We start from the raw sequence: 12,072 nt of genomic DNA, 5'->3' as shown, positions 1-12,072 counted from the left end.
TAAAGCCTGTTTTGTGTAGTAGACAGTCCAAAGCTTTAGCAAGGCACCCATTCCACTATCATGTTAACACGCTCAAAAATGTGGAATTGAGACAGGCCCCAGTTTTTCTAACTAGATAATGTATGGAAAGGAAATCCAAAAAAAGAGTGAAGAATTTTAACAGGTATACAAAAGGGAAATGAAAGTACAAGAACTGAAATAAATGGAAGCAGCAAAAGAAAAGTCGAGAAACTGAGCAAAGAATGCTGGAGATAAAGATTTGAAAGTATTTATCTCTTCTGTGTTTTACAGGTCTATTTTAGGTATGCAAATTGTCACCAGGACCTTAGTTGTTGCCAGAAAACTTGTTTCTTGTATTCTGATCATGGGTTATTCCTCATTGTCCCCCAGTTAAAAGTTTCTGAGAATCTTCTTGCTACTTTGTATGAGTTCCACCATTTTTCTTCCTTATAACCCCTCGTGGTCAACACTGAAGTGTTCGTTTGTTGTGCTAAGATTTTATCTAAAGGGGCATCGTTTGAGTAGTTGTCTCAAGTTGCAGTGGGGGAGGTTTAGGTTGGATATTAGGAAAAAGTATTTTACTAGGAGGGTGGTGAACCACTGGAATGGGTTACCTAGGGAGGTGGTGGAATCTCCTTCATTAGAGGTTTTTAAGGTCAGGCTTGACAAAGCCCTGGCTGGGATGATTTATTTGGGGATTAGATCCTGCTTTGAGCAGGGGGTCAGACTAGATGACCTCCTGAGGTCCCTTCCAACCCTGATATTCTATTATTCTGTTCTCACATATCAACTGGTTGCATTGAACTGGCTTGCAGAAAGCATATTTGCTGCAAAGTAACAGTCACCCATTCTCATGTCCAAGTTTATTGCCTTCCTGACATGCTTGAGTTCGGATAACCAATAGAATGAAAAGTTCAACACAGTTACCTAACTTTTTTGTATCGAACAGTGGTATTCTGATGCCATTTTGCAAGCTATCATTTCTTTTTCTGTTTACTAAAGATTGTCATCACTGACTTTTTTTTTTTAATGAAAGAACACACTATTTTTATTAAAGGTAATTATAGTTACAGTATTTCATATTGTTTTTTCTAGGCCCTGCTCCAAGAGAAGCAAAAAGAAGGGGAGATAGAAAATATGAAAGAAGCAATTTCTCAGCTTGTACAAGATGCTGCTGCAAGAACTAAAAAGGAAGTATGTTATCCTCTTACAGCCCACTCGTCTGCATAATTTCCAGTGCTAGTTGAATTAGTGTAATTTGAATAAACATTTTTTTTATTTACTTCTTAAAACACTGTATAGCAAATTCATGATAATTTCAGCAGTGTATCAGTCTGTTCTTCATTGAGTATGTAGTAGTGTGGATCCCAGTGTAGGTGGACATGCACCCAGTATGTGAGAGAGCAAATTTTTTTATTTGCAGTGTCCATCAGGGCCACACATGTGCCCTGTGCCATCTTATGCTCCCATGTGAGGGAATAAAGGGTGGTGCAGATTTCTCAATTCCCTCTTACTGCTTGTGGTAGCAAGACGGAACCTGGTGAGTGTCCAGTCCACTAATTCTTAGCTCAGACTAAACTTCTACACGTGTTCAAGAAAATCTTCCGAACTATTTATCTTCTCTGTTGACTACAATGAACTGTCTCCATCCATCTGAACAGAACTCTACCACTAGATCACCCCTTCTCGCGCCCATACATAGACCTCTCTGTACTGAGCTCATTAGCTCATGGTGAACTCAAAACCTGCATGCTTTAAGTCCTGTCTATCCTGCGATGGACTAATCCCCTTGAAAGATGGGCACGTCAGCTGTGTCTTCTGTTAGAGGGAATCTCGAGCAGATTGAGTCTGTTTATCATTCTCTGTGAGAACACTTAAGTCATGGGATGTGAGGCTAAAGCTCCATCTTCTGGAACAGTCCATGAAGGTCTCATTACACACTGAGGATACAATCTCCAGAGTGCTGCTGGCAGACAAGCTAGCTTCACCCAGTGCCCCACCTAATAGACAAGCAACACTGAAGAAGGCAGTGCTAAGGTAAGAGCCAGCACCCACACCGCTGATGTCAAAGTCTGGCCACGTCAAACACAAAAGCATACTCAAAGCAGAGCTCAGAATCCTATAATGACAGACATTACTGACTTGCCCTACCACTGGCTCAGGGCTCAGCTACCACCAGATCCTCAGGAATGGCACTGGATGAACCAATATTCAGCAAGATAGCTATATTTCTAAAACCTTCACGTTCCTCTTAGGGGTACTGGAGCCTATCATTTCAAGCCCTGAGAAGCAGATGTCCAGCCCTCTTGAGAAAGGTGATGTTGTCATTTGCCCTTCTCCCCGCAAGCATCCGTGGCCAAGACCATCTTCACCACCATACCAGGAAGAGCTGGATCCAGGGACAGAGTTGCACCAAATGCCCTGTTTTCATTGCCAAAGGACTTTCATCTTCATTACCAGATGAAGCAGTATTCTTTGGACCGGATGATTTTAAAGTGTTCCAGGAGCTCCTTGTGGGGATTACTGAGACTCTGGATATCAAGACCTTGGCTGTATCAGAGGAATCCTACAAGCTGTTTGACAGCTTGTCAGCTTCTGGTCTAGCCAGGATCTTTCTCCCTATAAATGCTCAACCCTGCCAGTGCCCAGAGGCAGACACTGGCCATGATAACACCCATTGCAAAATTAGTCAAGAAGGGGTGGGATTTGAGTACTACTACGCTTCCCCAATTCAGGCTTCTTAGTAGTGTCAGTGAGACACAAAAAAAAGTTGAAGTAAAGTAAGAGGACTCACAAGACCCCCAAAAGTTTTAGTCTTAGCCTACTGCAGCTACAAGTAGCTTACTTCCAGACCCTACTGGCCAAATATCACTTCTAACATGGGACGGGTGACATTCTTCCTGACAAAGCTCCTGCATGAAAGCAGTGAGGAACTTAAACATAATTAAGCAAGGTCAACTAGTGACCAAGACAGCCCTACAGGTCATGGTGGGCACTTCTGATGCAGCGACCAGGTGTGTGACAGCCATCGTGACAATTGCCATTCATCATGGCTTCAGGCACAGGGCATCCCAAGAAAGGTATAAGTCACAACCGAGGACTTGCCATTACTGGCAGAGACTGCTTGCTGTGGGTTCAGGAGAGTCTCATACAAAGCAGGAAGCCTTCTATCAACAAGACTTATTTCTTGAAATGGAAAAGATTTTTCCATGGTTACATCAACACTGCAAAAAAACAAAACAAAAAAAACTTAACCAAACCTTCAGCAGCATGTCTCATAACCCACATCTACAGAGTTGAGCTTGCAGGATTCTCACAGGGTGAGAATGACAAGTGGGTGGACATTCCAACTCATGCTCTTAAACCTGGTAAGGGAGTGGGTCTCAGAGCCCAGGTTCCACTCCAAGCAGGAGCAACTACCCGGTATTTTATTTATTTATTTATTTTTTCCTCCCCAGAGTAGACTTACCCTGTATGGGTGGCTCAAAGCAATGTCAACCTAATGGAGGCCCCAATACTGAAGATCCTTGACTATATGCCATTCCTGAAACATGTGGGACTAGCATTTAACACTCTCTGAAGTTTCACTTGGTGGCAATATTGGTGTGTTGCACTTGAGTACTTGTACTCTGTCTTCTTATATATAAAGGTATCAGAATTCCTCAAGAGTCTCCTTTATACCTGTCCTCTCCTGGGATCTTAATGTTGTCCTAAAACTCCTGAACTCTCCCTTTGAACCACTATAGAAGTGCTCACCTTACCATCAAGACTATCTTTCTTGTGGCCATCACTTCAACTTAGTGAGCTCCAAGCCCTTATGGCTGAACCAGCTTTCCATCAAGACAAGGTAGTGCTGAAATCCATATCCAAAGTTCATCTGTAAGTGGTCTCTGAATGAATTTCACCTGAACTAATGAATTACTCTACCCATTTTTGTTGCCAAGGGCACACTTGATGTCATGAGAAAAGAAACTGCATACTTTCAACATATCTAGAGCTTTGCTTTATTACCTTAACAGGACCAAGTCTTTAGGCTGTCTCCATTTCTCTGTGGCCCTATCTGGCCTGAAAAAGACCAAGACTTCTCATCCTAGAATCTCCAAACAGATCACGCAGTGCATTTCCACCTGATATCAGATGGCTGGCAAACCTCTTTTTTTCAAAACATCGAGACACTCTGCACCAGGGCACAAGCAGCAGCATCTTCCTGCATAAGAAACATTTCAATGTGAGAGCTGCAATATGGAGTAACCAGTGACTTGTTTTGAACATTTAAGCTCGTACCCTATGGCAGCCAGGTCAGAAGCCAAGTTCAGGAAAGCAATACTGCAGTCTATTTAACTGACTGACTGTAGCTGAAACTCCTCACTCCCACCATCGGAGGACACTGCTTGCCAGTTACCTGCAGTGGGATCCACATTGACTACAGCATCTCAAAGAATGGTTGTTTAATACATTGTTCGTGTGGATCCCACTATCCGCCCTCTGTCCCCACTTTTCAGAATCCACAGCTACTTAGAGTTTTGAGTTGAAAGGGACCTGAGGGAGGGTTATGGTCACTGTCCTTTATGATCTTGCATGGGAGAATGAGGCAGCACAGGGCACATGTGCAGCCCTGACATACACTATTAAAAATAAAATCTTGCATACATGAGGCACATGTGTTTACAATGGGATCCATGCAGACTGTCACATCTCAAAGAACCACAGTTGCTGCAGGGTAGGTAACTGTTCTTTTCATTTTGAAGTATTAGTAAGCCCTGAACAACTATAGCACACTCACTTGGATAAGTAGAAATCTTGAACTGAATAATGTGCCTAGAGGCAGTGGGGGAGCAAGGCTGCTATTTTAGGAGAAAGTGGCCTCTCCTCCCATTCTGCTGGTGAGAGGTAAGATGTGTGAGGGGAAAGAGAGAAGCATTTTGATGAGAGGGTGGTGCAGGCTGGGAGATAATGAATGAAGAAAGTAAATGAAGTAAGGCAGTTATTGACTATAGAGGAGAAGGAATGCATGGGAGAGACTGCACTTGTAACTGTTTAAATTTGAGCTCTGCCATTCATTCATTCATTCATGTCACACACACACAATGATCTGTAAATGTTCTGTGATATGATCTTGTAAAGAAATAGCTCTTTTGGTGCCCACTTTCTGTTTCTCCAGAGTTAGAGAATGTGTATATTAAAAATGTTACATAGAGGGATTTTAATGAAATAGGGTTTGAGTATAAAAAGCAACAGAGAATGAAAATACATTCACTTTTTTCTAGTATGTTTAACTAATGATAAAATTTAGTAGTTTTTTAGCAGGGGACTACAAAAATGAGATTTGACTAACATCCATCCTGCACAGTCAAGGATATAAGCATGTTTTAAAAAATCCCCAAGACAGCCAGTGGCATTCGGACCGTGGCTTTTTTCCATCTCTCATTACATATATATTTAATGTTGATGGGCTGCTAAGAAAACTTTTTCAGATCGCTTTGTCCACTGTCTTTTGTGTAGTAATCATTAGCTGGGCCAGAACCCCAAACATACCTACCAGATATTTGGAAAACTACTTCCTCAGCTATTTTCTTTTTTTGTGAAGAAGCTTATAAACACTGCTCTAGTTCTCTGTGATATACTACTGTTATTTCAATCTATTGATTTTTTTATTTTGGGTGTTCAATTTTGTTTTAATTCACCTTGGATACATATTTGAGACAACTGATTCTATCCTTTTTAAAAGAAATCTTTTAAATAAGTGTACAAACAAGCAACGTCTTCAACTACTTTTAGGAATGATTTCAAATTTTTTTTTTTTTTTTTACTTCACACCTACTTTTTAACTACAATGTTTGTTTAATAAAATGTAGCTTTGCAGATACATCATTCTTATGGTAAACTGGTGGCCTTAACTGCTAAAAAGATACATTATTTAACTGAAAGACTATACAGAGCCTGCATGAGCAGCTACATTTCATAACTCTGTCTCATTCATATATGTCCATCTAGGTCATACACACACATTCTGAGTATATATAATACCCATGCATTTTATCATATACATATTATGAAATGTAAGTGCCATCCATATTCAAAAAAGAACTGCATCTTATGCCCAAAATGTCCAAAACACTTAATCCCCATGTAATTTAGCCTGTATCCCAAACAGACTCAACAATAGGTGGTGCCAGTCATTTTTCAGCTTTGTTATTAGAATGGGCCTGTGCAAAGGATGGATCTTCCATTGTTCCCTCAGCATAGCAAGATCATGATCTGCTCTTTGAACTGGATCTAGAAATGAATAGGGGGCCAGGTGGGTCACAGTGTCTTAAGAACATAAGAAAGTCCATACAAAGGTCCATCTTGCCCAGTGTCCTGTCCTCCGACAGTGGCCAATGCCAGGTGCCCCAGAGGGAATGAACGGAACACGTAATCTTCAAGTGATCCATCCCCTGTTGCCCATTCCCAGCTTCTGGCAAACAGAGGCTAGGGTCACCATTGGTGGACCTATCCTCCATGAATTGATCTAGTTCTTTTTTGAACCTTATTATGGTCTTGGCCTTCACAACATCTTCTGGCAAAGAGTTCCACAGGTTGACACTGTGTGGTATGAAGAAATACTTCCTTTTGTTTGTTTTAAATCTGCTGCCTATTGTTTTCATTTGGTGACCCCTAGTTCTTGTGTTATGAGAAGGAGTAAATAACATTTTCTCCAAATCAGTCATGATTTTATAGACCTCTATCATATTCCCCCTGCCCCCTTAGTCATCTCTTTTCCAAGCTGAAAAGTCCCAGTCTTATTGATCTCTCCTCATACGGCAGCCGTTTATAGAAACATAGATTAGGGTTGGAAGAGACCTCAGGAGGTCATCTAGTCTAACCGCCTACTCAATGCAGGACCAACTCCAAATAAATCATCCCAGCCAGGGTTTTGTCAAGCTGGACCTTAAAAACCTCTAAAGATGAAGATTCTACGACTTCTCTAGGTAACCTATTCCAGTATTTCACCACCCTCCTACTGAAATAGTTCCATACCTTTAATCATTTTTGTTGCAGTTTTCTGAACCTTTTCCAATTCCAATATATCTTTTTGAGATGGGTCGACCACATCTGCACGCAGTATTAAAGATGTGGGCGTACCATGGATTTATATAGAGGCAATATGATATTTTCTGTCTTCTTATCTATCCCTTTCTTAGTGATTCCCAATGTTCTGTTCACTTTTTTGACTGCCACTCACATTGAGTAGATGTTTTCAGAGAACTTCCACAATGACTCCAAGATCTCTTCCTTGCGTGGTAACAGCTAATTTAGACCCCATCATTGTATATGTATAGTTAGGATTATGTTTTCCAATGTGCATTACTCTGCATTTATCAACATTGAATTTCATCTGCCATTTTGTTGCCCAGTCACCCAGTTTTGTGAGATCCTTTTGTAGCTCTTCGCAGTCTGCATGGGATTTAACTATCTTCACTAATTTTTGCACCAATTACACATTTCTATGAAATAGTAACTGATCTATTTAATGGCGCATTGCTTCCTGAAGTGCCAGGACCCAATACCATGTAATAGAGGAGGTCTGTGTTTTCCCAAATGGAAAAATCTGTCCCATATTCACATTTGAATCACAATATTCCATCAGAACTAACATCTACTGAACAATGTGCTGTAAAACCAAGGTCACGTAATTGGATCCACCAACATGGACCCCTCTTTTCTATACAAGAGCCTTAAATATTAGAACATAAGAATGGCCAAACTGGGTCAGACCAAAGGTCTATCCAGCCCAGTATTCTGTCTGCCGACAGTGGCCAATACCAGGTGCCCCAAAGGGAGTGAACCTAACAGGTAACGATCAAGTGATCTCTCTCCTGCCACCCATCTCCACCCTCTGACAAACAGAGGCTAGGGACACCATTCCTTACCCATCCTGGCTAATAGCCATTAATGCACTTAACCTCCATGAATTTACCCAGTTCTCTTTTAAACCCTGTTATAGTCCTAGCCTTCACGACCTCCTCAGACAAGGAGTTCCACAGGTTGACTGTGCGCTGAGAGAAGAAGAACTTCCTTTTATTTGTTTTGAACCTGCTGCCCATTAATTTCATTTGGTGGCCCCTATTTCTTATGGGAACAAGTAAATAACTTTTTCTTCTTCACTTTCTCCACACCACTCCTGATTTTATATACCTCTGTCAATCCCCCTTAGTCTCCTTTTTTCCAAGCTGAAAAGTCGTATCCTCTTTAATCTGTCCTCATGTGGGACCCATTCCAAACCCCTAATCATTTTAGTTGCCCTTTTCTGAACCTTTTCTAATGCCAGTATATTTTTTGAGATGAGGAGACCACATGTGTACACAGTATTCAAGATGTGGGCGTACCATGGATTTATATAAGAGCAATAAGATATTCTGCGTCTTATTCTCAGTCCCTTTTTTAATGATTCCTAACATCCTGTTCCCTTTTTTGACTGCCGCTGCGCACTGCGTGGACATCTTCAGAGAACTATACATGATGACGCCAAGATCTCTTTCCTGATTATTTGTAGTTAAATTAGCCCTCATCATATTGTATGTATAGTTTGGGTTATGTTTTCCAATGTACATTACTTTACATTTATCCACATAAAATGTTATTTGCCATTTTGTTGCCCAATCACTTAGTTTTGTGAGATCTGTGTGAAGTTCTTCACAGTCTGCTTTGGTGTTAATTATCTTGAGCAGTTTAATATCGTCTGCAAACTTTGCCACCTCACTGTTTACCCCTTTCTCCAGATCATTTATGAATAAGTTGAATAGGATTTGTCCTAGGACAGACCCTTGGGGAACACCACTAGTTACCCCCTCCATTCTGAAAATTTACCATTTATTCCTACCCTTTGCTCCCTGTCTTTTAACCAGTTCTCAATCCATGAAAGGAATTTCCCTCTTATCCCATGACAACTTAGTTTACGTAAGAGCCTTTGGTGAGGGACCTTGTCAAAGGCTTTCTGGAAATCTAAATACACTATGTTCACTGGATCCCCCTTGTCCACATGTTTGACAAGAATTCTTCAAAGAATTCTAATAGATTAGTAAGACATGGTTTCCCTTTACAGAAACCATGTTGACTTTTGCGCAACAATTCTATGTGTCTGACAATTTTATTCTTTACTATTTTTTCAACTAATTTGCCCGGTACTGATGTTAGACTTACTGGTCTGTAATTGCCAGGATCACCATTAGAGCCCTTTTTAAATATTGGCGCTACATTAGCTATCTTCCAGTCATTGGGTACAGAAGCTGATGTAAAGGACAGGTTACAAACCATAGTTAAAAGTTCTGCAGTTTCACATTTGAGTTCTTTCAGAACTCTTGGGTGAATGCCGTCTGGTCCCGGTGTTGCTGTTAAATTTATCAATTAATTCCAACTCGTCCATGGGAGCATGTCATAAATTTTAAATACAGTAGAACCTCAGAGTTACACCAGAATTGTGAACTGACTGGTCAACCGTACATCTCATTTGTAATTGGTAGTTTGCAATCAGGCAGCAGAGAGAAAAAAAGGCAGTACAGTATTGTTAAACTACTTTAAAAAAGTATGGGAAAGTATAAAATTTTTTTGACAAGGTAAGGAAATTGTTTCTGTGCAAGTTTCATTTAAATTAAGGTGGTTACAAGAACATTTTTCTTCTGTATAGTAAAGTTTCAAAGCTGTATTAACTCAATGTTCAGTTGTAAACTTTTTAAAGAACAACCATAATGTTTTGTTCAGAGTTACGAACACTTCAGATTTATGAACAACCTCCATTCCCGAGGTGTTCGTAACTCTGAGGTTCTACTGTAGTGTAGACAGACATGGAAACTATGTAACTGTCAATTGCACTTCAATCTGCCAGTATCCTTATCCACTTCAAGATGCTGCTCCTGATCTTAAGTGTAGCAAGTGACAATATACTCACCTTTTAATTTAGTTTCCACTTTCTAAAACTAAGAGGACATCATGTTCAAAATACTTAAAAATTAATGTATTCATTTGACAAGCATGAAGCATCTTAGATCAGTAAACACTTTTTGTTTTCAGTATTTAGTTTTTCTCTAGATTAAAATTGTCCAGACAATTGAATTTATATTTAATAACTATTAATGAAGGTCTGTCTTAGATTTATTAGAACCACTAGTCCTTTCAACTCTACAACCTCTGACAAAGTATTAACGGTATCTGCCAAAAATTAGGTAATTAATTGTCTGCATATCATTCAAGTAAACATGAAAAAAATGTCAGAAACGAAGGTCTCGTGCTGCGCTTACTCAGTCATCAGGCAGCCAACAAGCAAGCCACCTTACTGCTATAGCCAGTCAGGTGGTTCTGCTGTAGCTTAGCTGCATTTGATGGTTTCCTGATGACTTGGCAGGTACAGCTGAAGACCTAGATTTTGGGTTTACTTGAATGACATGCAGAACCTTAATTACATTATTTTTGGCAGATACTTTTACTACTTTGTCAGAGGTTGTAGAGCTGAAAGGGCTGGTAGTTCTAAGATAAAAGCTTATGTCAATTCAAATTCATGAACATTGTTCTATAGGTTTCAGAGTAGCAGCCATGTTAGTCTGTATTCGTAAAAAGAAAAGGAGTACTTGTGGCACCTTAGAGACTGACCAGTTTATTTGAGCATAAGCTTTCATGAGCTACAGCTCACTTCATCGGATTCAATATAAAGAAATCTTTCATAGTGCAGAGATGTTATGCAAGATAATAATGTAGAAAAGTTTTCCCTAGTAGTTTTTTACAGCATCAAAAACAGTTGATGGTGCACTGTTAATGTCAGCAGTCTTCCTGCAAGCATTCTAACAGTATAGTTCTCTACTGCAAGGATGTACAGTATGTTGGCAGAACTTCAAGTGTCTAGATGGCACAGAAGAAGTGTACTCTTATGACTCATGAAAGATTCTCACAAATGCCCTGAGGACCTAAAATGTTGCTGTCCGTGCAGATGTAGAGAGAGCCTTTACATGGATTCTTAAAGAAACATTCACTTCTGTAAATATGTTCACTAGCATTCATTATGCCTGATGTTTTACTGAGATAAACCCAGAGCTACAGTTAATTTACTGATATAACACCTGATCCTGTGAGTTGCTGATTGCCTCTTGAGAGCACAGAGTGAGCTGCAAAGTGTGGTTAAAATTGCCTTCTCATTTTTTTTGCATCAGTGGAGCATTATTTCCAAATTCTCTTCTGCATAAGAGAAGAGGCTTTCACTGAGAAGTGTTAGAGAGACAAGGTGGGTAAGGTAATATCTTTTATTGGACCAACTTCTGCTGGCACAAGTCACAAGCTTTCGAGTCACACAGAGCTCTTCAGATTTGTCTTAAAATGACTATGTAAACTTCAATAGCCTAGGATTTCATGGTGGGAAAAGCACTTTTCATCTTCGTGCACAAACATGAATGTGAAAGCTGGAGTTTCCACCTTTTCACAAAACCAGCTAAAAGTAAAACATCAGTTTTTGCGTTCACATTTTTTCAAAGAATTATAATATAGTGGATGCCCGTTAATCATAATCCTGAAACTAATAGCAACATTTTGTCAGGAGCCAGTCTTGTCCCATTGACTTTAATGTTATTGGGATTTGAGTATTAGTATCAGGCATGCTGTTTATTAACAACTTCTTTGAAAAAACAAAACAAAACAATCACTAGCAAATGTGTGGGGTTGCAACCAAGGAAAGAAGTGCTGAAGCTGCATGTTACCTCTTCCTGCGCTCTCCAGGCTGCGTCCTGCCTTGACGCTGGGGGCTGGCACTTCCTCCTTTGGCTGGATGGGGCAGGGGTCTGGAGGGGGGCAGTCAGGAAGGAGAGGGGTGGCTGGATGGGGCAGGGGTCTGGAGGGGGGCAGTCAGGAAGGAGAGGGGTAGTTGGATGGGGCAAGGGTCTGGGGGGGGGCAGTCAGGAAGGAGAGGGGGGGTTGGATGAGCAGGGGTCTGGGGGGCCAGTCAGGAAGGAGGGGGGGTTGGATGGGGCAGGGGTCTGGGAGGGGGCAGTCAGGAAGGAGAGGGGGGGTTGGATGGGGCAGGGGTCTGGGAGCGGTCAGGGGACAGAGAGC

General features: G+C 40.8%; 1 protein-coding gene across 1 annotated transcript in view; it reads left to right on the top strand.

Moving 5' to 3' along the window:
* Positions 1-12,072, top strand: part of SCLT1 (sodium channel and clathrin linker 1) — a 128,823-nt gene that overhangs the window by 43,177 nt on the left and 73,574 nt on the right. The window contains exon 14 of the mRNA XM_077815226.1: positions 1,096-1,194. Coding sequence (XP_077671352.1) covers positions 1,096-1,194 — 99 coding nt within the window. The remainder of the gene's footprint in view (positions 1-1,095; positions 1,195-12,072) is intronic.

This window comes from Eretmochelys imbricata, chromosome 4 (assembly GCF_965152235.1).
Source record: "Eretmochelys imbricata isolate rEreImb1 chromosome 4, rEreImb1.hap1, whole genome shotgun sequence".
NCBI classification, from domain to species: domain Eukaryota; kingdom Metazoa; phylum Chordata; order Testudines; family Cheloniidae; genus Eretmochelys; species Eretmochelys imbricata.
Note: the sequence above shows the minus strand (reverse complement) of the source record. Positions and strands in the feature narration are given on the sequence as shown.